Here is a 21,251-nt window from a genome sequence, read left to right as displayed (position 1 = left end):
ACGAGGAAGTAGCGACTGTAAAAGCCTGATTTGCTGTCCGCTAAGGGGACCGTTTCCACAGCACCCTTTGCAAGCAGTGTGTGCACTTCGGCTCGGAGAACATTAGATTCGTTGTCCTGCACGAAGGTCTGCACCACGCCTCTGAATGCAGGCAGCCTGCAAGCGAACTGGAGGGAGTAACCTTGTTCTATGGTTTTAAGAACCCAGTTCGACACGCCTGGGATGGCTTTCCAAGCCAGCAGCCGGGAGGCGAGAGGTTCTATTTTCATCGATGACATATTGCCGCCCACAGGGGGAGAACTGACAGTTGTGGACATCTTTGTCGAAGACAGCTCACCGTGTGGGGAACTGGCCTTCGTGAGTGTTTTTTCATTTAATAATGACTGCTCGCTGCCCGAAGGGGGAGAGTAGACATGTATGAAAGGCTTTATTGATGACAGTTCGCCCCCAACAGGGGAGAACTGACATGTGTGAGTACAGGGAGAGGAAATTTTCTATTTGTTGTGTGTGGGTCTGTTATCACAGTGGTAGTTTGGGGCACAAACTGAAATGACAGGATGTGCCCTGTTACAACACCTCCACCACTCAGAGGCATTCGAAGGGGTGGGGAATACCTGCTAGCTGTCTTTGATAATTTATCCCTCTCCTCTTCCTCTCCGCACGCAGATCAGGACAGCTTCTGAGGCCAAGGATCTAGCGTTATACGAGGGCGGGGGCCCTGACGCTTGGGGAAGGGGTGCCTCTTCGCCGGTCTGGGGCGCTGCTGAAGCCAACTCTGACTTTTGTGAGTTTTGCAGACTGCTGAGTGGACGCTGGCTTGTGGCAGCTTGAAACAGTTGCCAGGCTGGGGAGCTTAGGCAAGAAATGACGCAGCGCTTGCAACGTCTTCTGTGCCTCGGTGAAGCTCTCCGTAAAGGCATCCACAGCTGGACCAAAGAGTCCCTTGGGTGATACCCGGGCAATCGAGGAAGGCCATTTTCTTGGCGTCCCTGATGTATGTTAGCTCCAGCACCACCAGGTTGGCCATGGCCTTGCCCACCGCCTGCGTCGTCGCCTTGGTAGCGCACAGAGCTAAATCCGTCGCCATTCGCAGCTCCGAAAACGCGCTGTGATCTCGGCCAGACTCGTCCAAGTCACGGAGAAGTTTGGCCTGAAACACTTGGAACACGGATATAGTATGCAGAGCTGAACCAGCCTGGCCAGCCGCTGCATAGGCTCTATTGGCGAGATCTGACGTCATCGTGCAGGGCTTTGAAGGATGCGTTGCCGTCTTTAGTCCACAGCTCGTCAGCCGAAGCAGGTGTGCAGCCACCACCTCCTCGAGAGGGGGGAGCTTTCAATACCCCTTTTCCTCAGCGCCGTCAACAGTGGTGAGAGCTGCTGCAGTAGAGGGGTTCACACGCGCCAAGTAAGGAGCTCGCCAGGTTTTAGTGAGCTCCTTGTGGACCTCTGGCATGAACGGAGCTGGTTGCTGTCGTGAGGAAAGCTGATGATGAGCCTTGAGGAACCACTCGTCGAGGAGGCCAGGGGCAGGCTCTTCCGGGGCCATCCACGCCAGGCCTATTTCCTCCACAGCATATGTGAGAACGCGGATCAGCTCCGAGTCCACTCTGGGCCGCGCAGACTAAGATGGAGGGGGAGCTTCGAGCTCTTCGCCAGAACATGCCCACTCGTTAGCGTCAGATGCCGTCAAAGACATATCTAAATATCTCACATATAGTAATAATATAGGCTATCTCCTCCTCAGATGCACTGAAGGAAACCAGGCCACTCGCATCCAATGAGAGGCGCTGTGGGGAGGTCCCTGCATTTGAATCAACGCGCTTTGGAAATCTGCTCAGGAATTTGCTCTGGAATTTGCTCTTTTTTCCTTTTCTTTTTTCCGCAGGGGAAATCGTCCACTGCCGGGGCCGGTTTCGATGGCAGAAGTGGTGAAGAGCAGCGTAGAGCAGGTAAGCTTATTTTTTCGGCTTCTTGCAGAGTCAGCAAAGAGATGGTCTTGTCGCTGAAGGAGAAGATTCTGAGGAAATGGCGCTCTGGGCTGACTTATATAGTATTATATTAATATCCAGCATGGACAGACATGTATTATTTCATTTAGTACTGCTGGTTTCTTCTGAATTGTGAGCACTGTGTGAACTTCTGCTGCAGCTTCATTTCGTTTACCACTTATTCTACTGCCACCTACTGTTAGTATCGAGCAGAAACACCCTTCATCTCTGGAAGTGTCTTGTTTTCTGCTCCTCCAGTATCCACACTGTGAACCCCACACCGTCTAGAGCATAGACTGTAAAAAAAGATGAACGACGCGTCTCCGCTTCCTTCCATTATAGAAAAGTGAAGCGAATACATCTCAGTATAGCCGCTGCCATTGTGAGTAAATGACGTCATTTGGAGCCAGAGTCTGCACAGTAGAGATTCGTTTGGAGCCCGAGTCTGTGAGGTGGAGCCGCGGAACCAAACTCCCACAGACCCAATCAACCATAACGACACACCCCGTTTTTATAGCATCAAATTACTAGCTGAAATCAAACTTACCACAAAAACGAACAATTGAACATATCAGCATGATAACAACTACCTTAAATGACCAAAATCATATTTTGGAAAATTGTATTGGAAGTGTAATTCATTTTTTTGTTATGACTCAAGTCCCATTCGTTTACATCGAGAGGGCGGGGTTTATGACCTGTACTGCAGCCAGCCACCAGGGGGCGATCAAAGAGCCCACAGCTTCAGTTTCCAGTATGAGTGAGACACACCCGGTCTAGAGTGAGCACTACACACTATATTCTAAGCATATATATACACATATATATTTGACATGTTTAAACAAATGTTTTATCCTCCGTGACCTCTTTTGTGATTTTACTGGTGGGTCTACTGTGCTGCTCTGAGGCACATTGTTGACTAGAATTTCATAAATTACACTAATGAATCGTTTACCTGCTTAGTGCAAAATTTAGTTTTTTGCTTAATATTGACATGGAAATGGACCAAAATCAATACTCCCATCTCAGCTCTAAAGCCAACCCTGATAGCACACGTACATAACGGAATCAGATGGGGGTTTTTTTAGTGTTTGCAATGTCTATTGGACGTTTCCTATCAGAGGTTTACAGATGTAGATTCGTTCAGTGATTAACAGGAAATAACTGTGTGAGATGTGAACATTTAGCCCACCCGGCTGCTGCAAAAAAAAATTATTTGTGTGGCCAAGTATGGTGACCCATACTCCGAATTTGTGCTCTGCATTTAACCCAACCAAGTGTACACACAGTAGTGAACATACACCCGGATTTACTGGTTATAATGGAAATTGTACCGTTTTAATGGAAACCGTAATGTGCCTATTGGTCTCTACTGGTTGCCTTATAGGGCTACCTTGAAGTCCTCACATTTTCAGCTTTTTAAATCTAGGTTGAAAGGTTTATGAATTTTAATGAGACTTCATGAACATCAACAAAATCCTACATTTCCAGAGAATTGTGCATGTTACTTTGTAAACAAGTTACTGAAGACCTTTTCTTTCCCCATCTCCAGCTGTTAATTGCATGCAAAATGGTGCAATTCTTGATATAACAGCATCTGAATAAAAACTAAATTGCTTGTGAATTAAATAAAAAATTAACTTGTACATTATGCAAATACACATGAGAGTGATTTCAGTTCATGAACATCTGCTCACGTAAACATTAGTACAAGGAGACAAAATATGCACAAGGAGGAGATCTTTATTGTTGACTTGCATCAGTTTCATATAAATTAGTGTCTTAAGTTAACATTAAGTAAACTGAGCATTAGAAGGCTTTACACTGGTAGTGCTCGTTTAACTCTGGTTTCACCACAATATCAGCGAATCCATGCACTTGAGTGAGCAGACGGCAGTCCATCGATGCCAGGAGCTTCTGAGAGCCGGAGACGGTAGGAACAAACTTCTCCATCAGTGTAACCGTCGCAAGCTTCTCCACGTCACTGACAGACAGAACCAGAATATAAACTTACTGGAAGCTTTTCACTCTTCAGACACAGTAAATGTATAGTAACAGTACTTCATTAAATTTGATAAACTATCACAGCTGAAATTAAAATGCTGTTAAACACTGAAAGTCTTACCCATGTTCGATCTTTCTGACACTCTGCATTCCCAGTCCCTCTACACGGAACAAAACGTTCTTCAATACTTGTGACAGCGGGTTCTGGAACGTGATCTTGACGGTCAGCTCTTTACCCACCACAGCATCCTCCAGAGGCTGAAACAGCACAAACACAATGGATTGAGAATGAAATGAGAATGAGATTTGAGAGCTAAAATTGAGGGAATTAAATTGTTCCTCACACAATCATGTGACTTTAGAGGACAGTGAATATAGAGCACAAGTCATATGTACCACTTATGATTGGAGCGGTCACAATTGCACATTTTCTCTGAAATTAATCCCAAACATTTAAGTTATTAAATACTTTTATATTGCAATAACTTCATTCACTCTTCAAATTAATGTAGAAACAAAGACAGTATTTTTCTCAAATTTGTTTAATGTCATCTTTATGGCTGAAGGCAAGTATCACCGATACCAATACTACTGATGTCTCTAGGAAATTGCTCTTTCCTAATATTTAAACATTGACTATAGCCATGTAACATCACCGTATAATTGAGAGCTATGAATTTCAACATTAGACTTTTTTTTTTTTAAGGTGAACTTAAAACAATCTTCACAAACCCATTAAATAGAACTTACCAGTACCAGCATGTAAGACATACAGAAATTGAGCAAGTTAACACCAGTCTAAATTAAAGAGGACTCTATAAATCTACAAAAAAAATTTATTTCCTCTTTCCTTGGATTAACAGAAATCACAGCAGCTGGTTATTAGGCTGCCATTACTTTAAGAGCTGCCGCTGCTGAACGTAATGTAGATCTGACACGCATGCTTGTAGTTTCATTCGTGATTTAATATGAAATTATACAGGCTACAGCACACGCCTCCGTATTTGTGCATGCAATTGCAGAGCATGCACTATGAGCACAGTATAACGGCTGACAGGACAGGAACATGGCTGGACAACACCTTCTGACCACAGTTCAATGACGTTCTGCTGAAGCCGATCGTCACCTGCAGATCTTCAGAGCTTGTTTGATTAGCGCCTGGCACTGAGGCGAAGTGGTGTGTGCATCGGAAAAGTCTCGTTTGATGTAAAGACATTAAATAAACGCAATTCTGGTCAAGAAAAAGACAAGCAGCAGTCGTGAATGGGGTGGCCAACCCTAACCCTGCCCCCATGTTAAATATTTAACGCTGTTAAACTGAAAAAAAAAAAAAGAAAGTTAAAAATCGCCTGCATTAATGTTGCCCATTTTGACAGCAATAGTTATGATGCATCACCAATCAAGACTAGTCTCATTGACGTACAGAGAGTATGAGGTCTGGTGTTCGCAGTCTGAAGTTGAACTGTGTGGCTAGAATCTGTTTAGTCTCATCGACCCTTCCAGTGACCGTGAGCATCAGAGCGCCCTGGTCCACCAGATGATTCATGTACTCCTCATACTGCAGAGTCCAAGGAATAGTCTTGGCTGAAAGGAGACAAAGGGGCATGGCATTAGTGACAATGAGAAAACCATTACAATGAGAACCATGTCATTTTGCACAGAACTCCACTAAAGGTTTCCTCTTTGCTCACTGCCCATAAGAGTGACCAATTAGCCATGCTAAATTTTCAGTGCGTGTAAGAAACACTAACACTTTGTTCATGAACAGGATTCAATTTAAAATAGGACTGCAAAATGATTCAGTTCATGTACTGTGTTAATTTATTATGTATAAAGAAACATGTTATTTATATATGAAATAATAAAATTACAAGAGCATAAAAATACACGCAAAATGATTTAAAAAAATATATATTTTGCAGCCCTAATCAAAAATAAGCATTACTACAATCAAACAAAACAATAATTGTACGTTTAGGAGAACAACAGCTTGTCACTAGAGAAGTACACCAAAAGGGGCAACTTTATATCTTGTTTGCACCTAAAAGGTTCATTGTAGTACCTTACCTTATTTTTGATAATAGCAGCAACTGATTCAGACATTGTGAGGCACAATAACCAGAGAAAAGTCTCTGCTGGGACTGTTTAATAGTCAGACTCCACTCACTCTCTTGCGGTGTAAGGACAATAGGAATCCGGTCCTTCTTCACGATGTCTTTCAGCACTCCAGTGTAGTACATGACCATCACCTCATACAGCAGACTGGCCGTGCGCTGCTTTGGGCTGGTGTTCTTCAGGACGATGGAGAGTTTGGCATCTCCACCGATACGTGGTCCTGTCCCGTCCATGACGATCTCAATACTCACATCGTTGTCGGTGGGTGACGGATACAAAGTTGGCTTGGAGCCAAAACGACTGGCTGTTTCCACAGCTATGCGCTCCTCCTCTGAACCTGATGGACATGAACGGACCGTAAAGAGGAGTGAGAGTTACTATATTTTATTGTGTCAATGTCAAAATCAAACCGTCACCCTAGTGGTTGTGTGTTAGTCAATGTAAAAAGAGCAAATGGGAGATGCAGACTATTGCTCTAGACCAGGGGGGTCATAAAACTTGATCCTGGAGGGCTGGAGTCCTGCAGAGTTTAACTCTAAACTTCCAGGCAGGTGTGTTGAGACAAGTTGAAGTATACCCAGAAAGACCTTGATTAGCCGCTTCAGGTGTTTGATTAGGGTTGGAGCTAAACTCTGTAAGGCCCTCCAGGACTGAACTTGGTGACCCCTGCTCTAAACTAATACAATCAGATACAACAATAATCTGAATGAGAACTGGATTATTTCGACTGATTTCCTATTGACTGTTTCCAACTGAATTGCAGTGGTCAAACTACAAAAGTAACTGTGCCATTATGATCGACTCTGTAGCTTAATTCACAATGTTCCCATCTAACATGAATTTTGAGCTGCAGCTTGCCATATCAATGGAGCGTTTCACTAGTTAGCAGTAAACTGGTTATGTCGTGTGAACATTTGTTGGATATTTCGGGTTCATCTTCAGAATGGAAATATTGATATTTTATTAGTAGACACTAAACTTATTTCAGTTGATCTCAAAACTAGCGAGCTAAGCCAGAAGTACTACAGACAGTGTCGAGTAAACATGGCTGCAGACAATGCAGAAGAACAGACAAACCGATTCAATTGAATGAGTCACTTATGCTGGAACCGCTCAGATCGATTCAAACTCTAACTTGCAACCTCGATCATTTCAAGCCATTTACTAGCAAAAAGAGTTTAAAAGCCATTTTCCAAATTTCGACATCACTTGTAATAAAAATCACGTAGTGAGGGGTGAAATAGAACCAATACATCGAAATAAGAACCAGTGCACTGCAAAATTATTCAGTTTCAAAGCGCTCCAAACGGATCACGTATCGGGATTAATTTAATTCAGATCGTGATTTCGGAGTGTGGATCCCGAATCATTTAGATCAGAACTTCGGAGCGGGTTTGTGAATCTAATTTCACGAATTGAAAGATCCAAAGTGAAATGATTCACAAATCATTATTCAGATCAGGACTAGGGAATGCATATTGTGAATAATCTGATTTAGATTGGAACTTCGGAGAGATTGTTCGCAAATCTTAATTCCTATACTATCGTTAATCTTAGTGCATTTTTCAATTAAACAACGTGTAAAAAAAAAAAAAAAAAAAAAAAAAAACCTTGGATGACCAGAGGGTGAGAAACCGCAAATTTTAATTTTGGGGTGAACGATCCCTTTAATTGCGGCTTGTTGCACAAACACATACGAGCTTCATCACTGTGTCGGTCACATGACTCCGTTTTAGCATCAGTTCAAGCCCGAAAGGAGAACAAAAGGACACTATTAACGGTCTTTGTATTTACTTAGAAAGCTGAAGCTTGCTATTATGGTAAGGGGAGTTACATTTCTGACGCATGCTTGTGGTGTTTGGCCAAATCAATGCACTGGGTCAGTTGGCTAATCAGAGCAGACTACACTTGTCGGATAAAGGGAATTGGTAGAAAAGGACTTGTTTGAGAGAGGCGGGGTATAGTGGAACTATAATAAAAAGGTACAGCATTTGAAAAATGTTTTTTGAACATTAAACCATGTCAACATATTCTGTTACACCAAATAATGATCTTTAAAATATCAGGACCACTTTAAATTCAAAGCCATTCATTGTGTGTATTTGTTAAGGCTGCATGATAAATCACAAGATATTTAATGCACATCTTGTCAGTGAATACGGCTGTGTAGTAAATGTAAATGCTCCATGTGAAGGCACGCATGTGATGGAAATGTACGCTGATTAAAGAACTGGCTTTACTGACAAAATGCGCAGTAAAGAGCAAATCTAGGGCTGCATGATAAAAATCACATGCTAAGGTGTTCAGTGTCAAATACTTACATAGTCTTTAGGCTATTTTCAAATCTTTTTACATTTTAAGCTGGACTACAACATGCCCTAGATATTGTTTGAAAGCTTTTTGATTCTTTGTTCGGTCACACTTGGGCTTTATTAGTTAAACTCCAATGAAAAATTCTAAACATTCATTAATCTTAGGTATGCCAATATTTAACATTGTTAAAATCAGGAGTTGCAACTGTGATAGTTCAGGTTAGCTCATTAAATTAGGTTTTTTTTTTTTTTAAATAAATAACTTCTGTAGCAAATGTAGCTATTGCTCATTGTGAATGTTAATGCATTAACTAAGGTTTACTAATAAGATCTTATTGAAAAATGTGATAACTATTGGTCTTTATAATTCCTTTGCAGTTTAATCTAATTTTTAATTTATACACCAAATATGGCTTTGTTGCATTTATAGTTTTGGTTATTTGTTATAAGTAGTTATTAAACCTGTTATACTGCATTGACAACACTTTGAGATTAAATTGCAGTATCGTAACAGTATACCGTGATAAACTTTAGCAATTAATTTGCTACAAATTTGATACCGGCATATCCCTAGTTCATAGCAGACACCATTCAGAATTTGCATGAAATTAAGGAACTGTATCCATCGGGAACAGGTCTATAATGCTTTCTAGGAAGGCAGCTTTAGGCCAGATGCATTTGTTTGGTTACCTTCTGGATATTTGTAGAGGTGTGTGATATCCACACGTTCATCAGATCCTACAGCTTTAGTACTGATCTGATGACCGATTGAGCTCTTCTCCACATGAACCTGAGTTAAACTGCCATCAGGTTTCTTCTGCCAGTAGATTCGGTCACTGTTCACCTGAGATACAGTGAAACCAATTCAGCCATTCAGTAGATGTTTTGAGTAGTTGTTGGACCGATGTTCTAAATTAAGTGCAAAGTATGAAATGTCAAACACAAATGAGGGTAAAAAGTAGTTTGTATGAAGCGCTCACTTCAGCAAAGACGAAAGGAGTGTCAAACTTCAGGTCTACTTGTCCGTTGCGGATGGCAGAGACGGGGGTGGGACCGCAGCGGTATGAACCCTCGCTAAGCTCTTGAGGGGTCGCATCCACAACCTGCCACCCACCGTAACCTGCCGGGAGGCCTGGACGAGTCATCCAGGATTCGTTCCACACGTGGAAGTTCCTACAGAGAAACAAAGCCAGCATGTGAGTGTTAATTGCCAATTTACAAAATTACACTTGAACGGGCATGGACTAAAACAAGACACTTTACCTTCAGAAAAAGTTGACCAACCTCAAACTAAATACTTTCAGAGCATTTAAAACACCGATTTGTGTGACTTAAACTTAAATTAGAAGAGATGTTCTATATGTCATGAAATTCCAAGAAATAACCTAGCATGAAGAATTAGTTTTAAGTTTGCTAAAGATATTTATTAGTTTTTCCCCAAAACAATTCTACCTCAACACTTTGTGTCCCTTTGTCTTCAAAGTATTGATGTACAATTTTTTATTTTAAAATTCATTAGTTTTTGTAAATTAACTCATTTTACATTCAAGTTAAAGGTTGCGGTTTTTTTTAAACAGGTCTATAATTTATTAATTTTGTCTTTTACTTTTTTTATTATTAGTATTGATCATTGTTACTTTAGTACTTAAGGTGCCATAGGTGATTGTCGTCAGAAAATTGTTATTCTGGTTGAAAGTCTCTTCACATCCTGATAGCAAAGCAATCATTAAATTTAAGTGGTCTAAATGCATTTCTGTATTTATATAGTCTGTGGAAAGTGTAGGACCAAGAAGTATTAGTCCAATCAAAATGCTCGATCCGAGCGTTTTAATTGGCTTTCCTACCTGCTTGTCAACGCATGTACTGGCATAACTGTGCACCCTGTTCGCGCAGACAGGATACGTCAGCTCGTTCACGCACACTGTGCAGACAGAGCAAGAACGGCAGGCAAACAAACGACCTGATCTTCCTTCGTGGTACTGTCGGTAAAAATACTACAATGCTATAAAGTTCTCTCACCGGTGAAAGACACATGTAGCCCAGCGGTTCCAGTCTTTGCACCCCCTGCTCTGCATATTTTGCATGTCTCGCATTCAGTTAAGGGAGGGGGGGTACAATGCTGTTTCATGCATCGAGTAGTTTACACTGTCCATGCCAAGCATGAGAATCCAACTCTTTAACCAGGTTTCAAAACTATTTGGACGTATAACAGTATTTCTGTGCAGAAAAAATAAATAAATTCGGGTTCAGACAAGTTTTTTTTGGATCATGGTTCTTGCTGAACTCGTTACTCGAACTTGGAACTCGTTATATGGGCATTTCTCCCGGAAAAACGTGCCCGTGTCAGCAACGACCAGAGCACACTCAACATTTCATTCGACAGCACTGCACGGGACTCGCTCGAGAAGAATGTCTCTAAAGGGGTGTTTTTGGTTGTGAGGGAAAGAGAACCTAGTTCAGTTTCCCAAAAGAACCCACTGGTTATGTGAACAGCGAATACGGTTTGTTTTTCGGGCCAGCAATGGAGTCTCAAGTGTTTGTTGACAAACGTTTTATAAGCCAGGCTTAAAGATGGAGCAGTCCCAGCTGTGGTCATGATTCAGAACTGCAAACGGCAAGTGAAATGGCATCAAAATGTCTCCATTTTGTTGGCGATTGGCGCAATCCCTACAGTATAAATTCTGGGTATCCCTTGTTCTTTGAAACCACAATAATGGAGAAGACTGCTGACTTGGAAATGATCCAGAAGACAATCATTGACGCCCTCCACAAAGAGAGTAAGTCACAGAGGATCATTACTGAAAGGTGTGGCTGTTTACGGAGTGCTGTATCAAAGCATATTAAATGCAAAGTTGACTGGAAGGAAGAATTTGGGTAGGAAAAGGTGCACAAGCAACAGGGATGACCGCAAGCTTGAGAATACGGTCAAGCAAAGCGGATTCAAACACTTGGGAGAGCTTCACAAGGAGTGGACTGAAGCTGGAGTCAGTGCATCAAGAGTCTCCACGCTCAGACGTCTTCAGGAAAAGGGCTACCAAGCCACTTCTGAACCAGAGACAACGTCAGAAGCGTCTTACCTGGACTGTGGAGAAAAAGAACTGGACTGTTGCTCAGTGGTCCAAAGTCCTCTTTTCAGATGGAAGTAAATTTTGCATTTCATTTGGAAATCAAGGTCCCAGAGTCTGGAGGAAGAGTGGAGAGGCACAGAATCCATGTTGCTTGAAGTCCAGTGTGAAGTTTCCACAGTCAGTGATAATTTGGGCTGCCATGTCATCTGCTGGTGTTGGTCCACTGTGTTTTCTGAAGTCCAGTCAACGCAGCCATCTACCAGGAAATTTTAGAGCACTTCATGCTTCCTTCTGCTGCCAAGCTTTATGGAAATGCTGATTTCATTTTCCAGCAGGACTTGGCACCTGCCCACACTGCCAAAGGTACCAATAGCTGGTTCAATGACCGTGGTGTTACTGTGCTTGATTGGCCAGTAAACTCGCCTGACCTGAACCCCATAGAGGATCTATGGTTTGTCAAGGAGGGTGAGACACCAGACCCAACAATGCAGATGACCTGAAGGCCGCTGTCAAAGCAACCTGGGCTTCCATTACACCGGAGCAGTGCCACAAACTAATCAACTCGCCATGCCGAGTTGAGGCAGTAATTAAAGCAAAAGGAGCCCCTACAGAGTATTGAGTACATATACAGTAAATGAACATAGTTATTGAAATGTTGGCCTTCTGGGAAGTGTTTTTACTGGTCTTGTGAAGTATTCCAATTTGCGATAGTGAATTGGTGGGTTTGTTACATGGGAGCCTAAAAAAAAAAAAAAAAAAAAAAACCACCACAATTAAGAGAACCAAAGACTTAAATTCAATGCACACAGACTGAAGTAGTTTAATACACGAGTTTCACAATTTGAGTCGAATTACTGAAATGAATTTTCCACGACATTCCAGTTTGATGCACCTGTATACCCCCACTTTATCTGCATTTAGTAGCCTGTGTTTGTTGAAGTTTATTCTTGAACAGATGACGCTGTATTAAGCAGTATATAAAGTGTCAAATACACAAATGTTTGAGCAAACAATTACATTTAATTCACTTTCTGTGAAGAGTATGGAAACACCATGCGATCATCACTACAGTCACCAAGTGTCCGACTTGCAGTCAGGGGCGAATTAGAAGCGGAGACGTCAAGCGGCTAATCTTGCAGCTACAATGTGGGACCAGAAACACGTCAAGTAACTGTAAGAGTAAAGGACAATAAATATAGCTGCAAGCAGCGATTACCAGGGGTTCAAGCACTTAAGGTGGTCTAGGCCAACCTGGATGTATTGCTGACAGCAAAACATCCAAAATGGAGAATATGCTCACACAAACAGAAGTGAAATGATTAAACTAGTATATTAATACTCAATAGGCATGCTTACACTTTGTTGCACATAGATTTTAAATAAATGGTGACAAAGCTTATTGCAAGTCATAAATTAAATTAACTAATTTCAGTTTTTAAATTATGCCAGATTGGGATTACAGTAAAACCTTAAAAAAAAAAAAAAAAAAGAATCCTTACAATGTGCTTGAACCCCTAATAATAATTATTAAAGAATAGCTACTACGCTGCCATTTGTAAATTAGTTTCTCCATCCAATGTGGTCACGTGACAAGAGAACAAACGACTCGAGAGATGAACTAATAAATTCTTTCTGGCTCTGGTTCCTCAAATCTTGCCCTGAAGGGCCAATGCACTGCAGAGTTTAAACGCCAACCCTGATAAAACTCACCTACCTGTGATTTTCTAATGATTCGGAAGACAATGGATTAGTATGCTCAGGTGTGTTTGATTAGGGTTAGAGCTAAACTCTGCAGGAAAGTGGATCTCTTGGGCCAGATTTGAGGATCCCTAGTTTATTTTAGGAGGCGGTCACGTGATGAACAAACGACTCAAACCCAGATAAGAGGCGAGCTAATCAGACTAAAGACCCAGGTAAACAATGATTTATTTCAGTTTTTTTTATATACCAAGTTTTGTATCATTCGTAGCGTGATCAACGTTGGCATAAGCAGTAGATGTGTTAGGGAAGTAGCACGTAACATTTTAATTCCATTGCTAAAATGAACAAAATTACTCTTTTTTTGGGGGGGGGGGGGGGGGGGGGGTCGGCTGGGGACTCAACGAGACTCAAAGGTCCGAGTCAGTAAAATGATCCGAACTTCCCATCACTAGATTGCAGGGAGGGTGGGACGTTCGCTTTCAGGCTAAAGTTAGCATTCCAAGATCTCATATTGCACCTTTAAACTAAACTAAAGGAAAATTACTAAATTATATTTCAGTTAGTTGCCAAGGTTTAGGTTATTTCAAGTTTAGGTTATTTCAAGTGGTTTTAGTTTGCATTTAATATAGCACCGGGGTTATTATAGTGAAGTGTCTAATGATTGCTGTATTTGAGAACTGTCAAATTTTCCATGCATACGTTTTTACTGATCAGAGAGACCAAGTATGACATGAAGCTGGCACTGATGACATTAATGACCGTAAAAGGAACTTAAGGTGATGGTTGTTATCGTACCAGACAGAGTCGCTGGTCTCGTCTTTGAGGAGCTCCAGTTTCTCATCAAGATAAACGTCTGTGGTCAAGGAAAGGTCCGTGTCGTGAGCAGAGCTGAAGTTGGTCACACAACGGGTGGGAATGCCAAGACATCTTAACACTGAGAGAAATGGAAGAAACATTACAGAGATTTATATAAACTCTTAACAGTATTAATGCAAAAATTGCAGACAGTGTTAGAGTTGCCCTGAACGTCAAAAGCTCAAGGCAAGACACTACTTTGTTCAGATTCACACCGATTTTTATTCCTAAAAACAATTTTTTTTTTCCTGGCTGTTGACTGTGATAAAAACATATCCAACGTACCAGAGGTGGTGACTCCTGCATAGACCCAGCACTGGCCGAATTTGACAGGCGTCCCTGAGCTTTTGTAATACGGTCTCAGGATGTCGCCGCTCCCGCTCCAAGCAGTGGGACTCGTCCCGCCTTCATAGTTGTTTGACCAATTACCCCTCAGCACACCACGGTCGTCATTGGAGTTCACCTGTCACAGAAAAGCTCTTCAAAAACAGGTGCTTTTCATCTCTTGAATCATGCATCTTTTCTATTCCTCAAAACATCAGGAAACATGCGAGAACGCAGGAAGTCAAATAATTATAATTTAAATGACTATGCAAAGAACATTGTACAAATCTGTGAATCCTGAAAAAATGAAATGCATCACGGTTTCTACTAAATATTAAGCAGCACAACTCCTCTCAACATTGATAATCAGAAATGTTTTTTGAGCAGCAAATCAGCATATTAGAATGATTTCTGAAGGATCATGTGACACTGAAGAGATGCTGAAAATTCAGCTTTGATCACAGAAATAAGTTACACTTCAACATGTTCACAGAAAACAGCCATTAATACTCTGCATTTGATCCAATACAGTAAGAGCAAAAATATTACAGCCTCGGTGAGTAGAAAAGACTTAATTAAAAACATCTTACCAAACCAAACTTTTAAACGGCTGTGTGTATATTTGTAATATTATACTTTCAATTAACATAGCTGTTATTTCAGTGTTTGTTGTAGCTGTTATTTCAGTGTTTGTTGTAGATTGATTATGCAAGACATTTGTAACAAATCTTAAAAGGGAGACTGCAAAAGTAAAATGTGACAAACCTTTTTGCAGTTCTAGATCCATCAATTCAGAAGTGTATAGAATTAAAGGACATCTCTCCTATCCAGTCATCCTACTACCTGTCCGCTTGAGCCTATTCAATCTCATCTCCTTCAAGCCATTTCTCCTGCAGTTGTACCTGCACTCACATAGTTAACATCCCTTCACACTGGAATTTTTCCTTCAGCACTTAAAAGGCTAGTTTAAAAAAAAAAAAAAAAAAAAAAAAAAAAAAAAAAAAAAAAAAAAAAAAAAACACTTTTAGGGAACTATAGACCGGTTTCTCCTTCCTTTCATTGCAAAAACACTTGAACGAGTTATGAACCAAGTCTCGGTCTCTCACACGAACAACCTCCTGGACAGTAACCAATCTGGCTTGAGAGGTGGACATTTGACTGAAACTGCCTTGCTTTGTTGAAGCCCTAAGACTTGCAAGAGCGGCTTCCAAATCTTCATTACTCATCTTGCTGGATCTGTCTGCTGCTTTTGATACGGTCAACCATCAGATCCTTGCGTCAACCCTATTGAGAAAGGGCATCTCAGGATCCGCACTCCAGTGGTTTGAAGGACCTATCAGAGAGGCAAGACTCTAAGTATCTTGGAGAGGTGAGCTTTCCAAGTCGCAACATCTAGCTACTGGGGTGCCTCAGGGCTCAGTTCTTGGACCACTTCTCTTTTCGGTCTACATGGCATCACTAGGTTCTGTCATTCAGAAACATGGCTTTTCAGATCACTGCTATGCGGAGGACACAACTCTACCTCTCATTCCATTCTGACAATCCAACGATAGCTGCTCACATCTCAGCGTGTCTAACAGACATTTCTTGCTGGATGGGGTGGTGATGGCGCAGTGGATAAGACACATGCCTTTGGTGTGAGAGACCCGGGTTCGAATCCACTGTGAGACACCAATGTGTCCCTGAGCAAGACACTTAACCCCTAGTTGCTCCAGAGGCGTGCGACCTCTGACATATAGCAATTGTAAGTCGCTTTGGATAAAAGCGTCAGCTAAATGAATAAATGTAAATGTAAAATGTAAATGGACCATCACCTTCAACTCAAACTAGCGAAGACAGAACTGCTTGTAGTTTCAGATAACCCATCGCTTCGTCACAATCTCACCTTCCAGTTAGGCTCAACCAGATGAGACAGGAGAAGTGCGTTTCAATGAAAGAGAAAGCATGTGCTTCTGTAAACAAGCACCGGCGCTCAACATGTACCGTCTTGAAAGATAGATTCCTATGAACCCAAAACTACCACATGCTGTCCACTGTAATTCACCTTCTCAAATCTGTGTCATTCATGAATTCTTATGAATCCATGTCGATGTCATCTGAATGTGACTCACCAGAGCAGATACCATTCTGGACACGATCACTGGATCCCTCCATTCGGTCATAGCCACCTCACCCTTCTCCAGCAGAAACAGACATGCTTCCAGGATGTCCTGTTCAAACTGAGAGGGGGAGGAAAAAAAAAAAAAAAAAAAACACTATAGCAATAAATATTACTACAAAAGCCAACAACAGTAATAATAGCACTAGCAATAGCAAAACACCACATCGAGGGAGTGTAATCTAAACTAGCCGTTTAACAAGAAATCGATGAAGAAACCGGAGAATCGCAAACGTAGCACAAATAATTGTCAAGTAAACATCCAGAGATTATATTAATTTACCCATTATAGAACACCTGAAACTAATGTGCAACAGAGGAAACTAAAAGGAAAAGAACCAACCGGGCAGGAGAACAAGGAACACATGGACTTTCTTAACTGTGACAGTAGAATTGTATAATTATAGAATCCATAAAAACCTGATTGGGACATCCAATAAATCAATTTCACCCTCTACAATGGAATTGGGTTTCCACACCTGGGCAAAATTCCACGTTCTGCCTCCAATTTGCTGCTCGGTTCCGTAGTAAATTCTGCCCATGCTATTCAGAACATACTCCTTCCTTTCCGCTTCATTATCCAGATACACGGGATCATCTGAGGAGAGACAGATCGATGGGGTGTTACTTCATTAATGTAAATAAGGGGGAAATAGAGTGTGCTTGTCTTGTTGACGCCGTACCTTCACACCAGGGGTTGAAGAGCATGTAGATGTCGTTTGGGGTGCAGGGGAACAGCAACCTGCCACTCGGTGAGAAAGAGTCGACGGTCACCCTGTAGCGGCCGATGGAGGCGGTGGGAAGAGTGTTGACCGCCAGCCGCACACGTTTGTCTTTCTGCTCCACGATCTTCATCTCCCAGCAGCCGTCTTCCAGGACATCCACTAATGGGACAGAGATGAGAATCCCGGAATGACTGGTGAAGATGGGATCTGTGTCAAAAACAAAGAAATGTAAATATTAGACTGATTTAGTTTAATCAAATCTGTCAGTGACTCAGCTGGAGATCCATTAGTAAACGAGACTCAAGGAGCAGCTGGATTAGATTACATAACTAGTCCTGGCCCAAACCCAACTATTTCATGACTCGCATCCATCACGAACGAAAAGATTCATCTGTCAGGTTCTCTCTTCTGAATAAAGAGCAACAGTCAGATTGTCTGGGCATCTTTCAGTCTGTGTCACACACTGATTTATCATTCAGTCAATGCTAATGCATCAGACACCAGATGAAAAACATTGACAAAACCTGCTTTCATTTCTGTAGCATGTTTTTATGAGTGACGGTTGATTACAGAAAGAATTACCATAAATCCAACAACAAGTTGAAATGAGTCTTATTGTTGGATTAGGATTTTGTTTCTGATCGTTTTAAGGATGGTGTAATTTTAATTCTGAATTTCTATAATGCATCTGATAGGCACCCAATATTTTGATTCAAGCTGTTCTTCTGGTACTGCTTTTATTTGATTTAAGTCAAGATCTCAAATATTTGATTCTTTTCAGTGAATTTTACTATTATATAGTTCTTATTCATTTTTTTGAATTAGTTTTTATTTTTGAGTTTTTCACCATTGTGTTTTAGTAATTTTATAAATTACTTGTCTATTAGTTATTTGTTTCAGTTTTAGCAGCTACAGCAAGTTAAGCTAATGATGAGAAATGTTGATTTACCAACTAGCTGGATTAAATAAAATATTTAAAGTTATTTTATTCCAGTTTGTCATTGTCAAATTCAAGTTTTTTTAAATGTTTATTTAATATACACGCACACCACAATACCTCTATAATACCCCTGATTTTGTAATCTTCTGATGCGGATTTCAATTCTGCTCTTCTTGGAGTTTAATGGTGACTTTGATTCTAGGTCTAAGAAAAAAAAAAAAAAAAAAAAAAAAAAAAAAAAAAAAAAAGAAATTGTTCAACACGTCCCTAGATCTAAATATGCAAATGAAATAGAGTGTGCTTGTCATGTTAGAGGGGTCCAGTGGGAATGAGAAGTACAGCAGTAATCATGAAAAATATTCATGAAACAAACAGCAAGAGGGAACCCAAAGAAGTCCAGACTTGAGGCGGTCATGTGCAGAGATTTGACTTCTTAGAAAGTGTCAAATGAAGACACTCGCAGATCATTTTAAAAGGTGAAACAAGTCATTTCTGAGCGCCTTATGGGATTTAAAAAAACAAAACAAAAAAACAAGTCAAACATGTTTTGTGAACTCGGCTCGCTCACCTAACTTCAGCTGCAGCTGCAGCTTGTCTGATTTGGGGTTGAAGGGTCTGGAGAACTCGATCCACATCTGGAAGGTCTGTCCTCTGCGGATGATCATCTTGTCGCTGAAGTAAGTGTCTGTGTGATGCTTGAGACGGTTCTGCCCATCCTTGGATTTCAGGAGGTCGACCGAATGAACCATCAGAAGCTTGTCTGAGAGAAAGAGAAACATAGATATACAGACCCAAGATCAACCAACTTAAAGCATCAAATCTTAGTGTTTTCCAGCAATAGTGAACCCAAATAAAGTGCAGTTTTATACATTTTCCATTCTTTTGCACAATGAGGTTTTATGCATCTTTTAAGGAAAGAAATCTTTCCAAGTTAAACTTAAAGAACTTTATTTTAATGCAGATGAGCCTCCCTCTTTTTCCTTCTCACCTGCAGCAGCTGATGTCTCCAATGCAGACGGGGTCATAGACACAGCTGCAGGGGTGCTGGCACTGGGATCTTCGTTGGTGTTGGGGTTAGAGCTAGACATTTCTACAATCAGCCTGAAATATAAGGGAAAATACACATCAATATAGCATTACAGTAAGATATCAGACACAAGCTCACAACACAACAGCTGTTTCAGACAGAAAACAATTGTTGCCCCATTGCAAGGCAACCCCAGAATAAGAAATCAATTTTATTAGACATGAATCACTCCAAATATATATATAAAACTCTAAAAGTAATAAACTCAGATACTTCAAATTAAAAGTTACAAACTTAACATTTTAACCATTTATGTTATATACTATTTAACCAGTATGTGTTTTTTGCTACTTCACTCATGCTAAAATCAAACTGAAATTGCTTAAATTTAAAAGTTAGTGGAAAAATCAGCTACAAGAAAAAATGACTTGCATTCACTTTTGCCTTTCAGATGCATTTATATTGTTTTAAGGATGTTTAGATATTTTGACTGAAAAAATGAGAAAATTACAGAATTGGACCAAACATCCCTGTGCGCAACCCCTGCCCTCCACATTTTGTATGTCTCCCTAATCAGACACACCCAATGTAGATCTAGCAGTCTCTACTAATGAGCTGATGAGTGGAATCAGGTGTGTTAGTTGAGGGAGACATACAAAATGTGCAGAGCTGGGGGTTCTCCAGGACAGGTTTGAACACCCCTGCTCTAGGCCACTGAGAAATGAGCTACCTGTACTCTGGTTTTGCAAGTAATTTAAATGGGTTTAATAAAAAAAAAAAACACCTTCCGATCCATCAAAAGTAGATTATTCTAAGCATATTAAGATGGGCATACTATGCACATACGGCATTACGATGAAATGAAGATGTTCGCTCTGCTAGCAGTCCTGGATTTATTACCATGCCGCCTTTTGCTAAATTTTCAAGTGACTTTGTATATTTGCATGACTTTCAAGAAAGATTTAGCCTTAAAACATACATGGTGTTGAGCAGTTTCTAACAGTACACAATTACGTAAACTGCTTTAACTTGATGACAGCTGTCAACAGAAAAGGAATTAACCAAAACTAAACATACACACTCAGCAGAGATTATAAATGCTTTCATATTCACAATAATGTGCAGGGCTACAGTAGTAAATCACTGCAAGGGAGTCAAAGACTTCAGTGAAAGTTAAACTTACTGTAACAGATGAACTGAAAGCTTCGTCAAACAATTCTATTCAGAAACTCAAATTAATGATCACATCTGATATTGACTCACAGGTAAAGTGATGGAAATGTGAGCTCGTTCAGTAGTTTAATAGCATGTAGTGGTATCATAATGTTAGTAAAAATACATCATTTAATTAGCTGTAGGCTAAATCAAAGACTGATATGTGCTGTCAGTTTAGAGATGGCAGAAACAGGACTTACTTGAACAGACAGAATGAACAAAAGTCCAGCAGAAATCATAACGCCATTAAACAAAATTGACACCTTGCCTTTACTTAGTGCATCTGGAAAGTGCTTCACTTTTTCCAGTTTATGTTACAGCCTTATTCCAAAATGAATTAAATTAATTATTTTCCTCAATTCTACAAACAATACCCCATAATGTCAACTTGAAAAATGTTGATTTGAAATCTTTGCATATCTCTTATAAATAAAAACAGGAGAAAGAAAATAAAAGAAAATCAAGTACTCACAGCCTTTGCCACAACACTCAAAATAGAGCTCAGTTCTGAGTTCTGTTTCCATTGATCATCCCTGATTTATTTCTACAACTTGATTGGCGTCCACCTGTGGTAAATTCAGTTGATTGGACATGATTTGGAAAGGCACACACCTGTCTATATAAGGTACAACAGTTAACAGTGTGTGTTAGAGCACAAACCAAGCCAAGAAATCCAAGGAATTGTCTGTACACATAAAAAATAAAATAAAACACATGCTGGGTTATTTACTTATTTTAAAGCCAAATGCTGGGTTCAGCTTGTTGGGTCATTTTATTGGGTTATTTTTTATATTTTTACCCAAGTGCTGGGTTATT

The 21,251-nt window shown here is 40.5% G+C and overlaps 1 protein-coding gene across 1 annotated transcript; it reads right to left on the bottom strand.

Moving 5' to 3' along the window:
- Positions 1-3,800: 3,800 nt before the first annotated feature.
- LOC306860948 (protein-glutamine gamma-glutamyltransferase K-like) lies at positions 3,801-20,071 on the bottom strand (the record flags this gene model as incomplete). The annotated part of the gene is made up of 14 exons (XM_079402974.1): positions 3,801-3,975; positions 4,117-4,253; positions 5,419-5,579; positions 6,163-6,447; positions 9,113-9,266; positions 9,403-9,595; positions 13,987-14,125; positions 14,332-14,509; positions 16,482-16,589; positions 17,008-17,126; positions 17,212-17,460; positions 18,762-18,953; positions 19,182-19,294; positions 20,067-20,071. 14 exons carry the CDS (start codon positions 20,069-20,071, stop codon positions 3,801-3,803), a joined length of 2,208 nt encoding a protein of 735 aa, XP_079259100.1.
- Positions 20,072-21,251: the final 1,180 nt, after the last annotated feature.

The sequence above is a fragment of the Barbus barbus genome (genome assembly GCF_936440315.1).
Source record: "Barbus barbus genome assembly, chromosome: 41".
NCBI lineage: Eukaryota > Metazoa > Chordata > Actinopteri > Cypriniformes > Cyprinidae > Barbus > Barbus barbus.
Note: the sequence above shows the minus strand (reverse complement) of the source record. Positions and strands in the feature narration are given on the sequence as shown.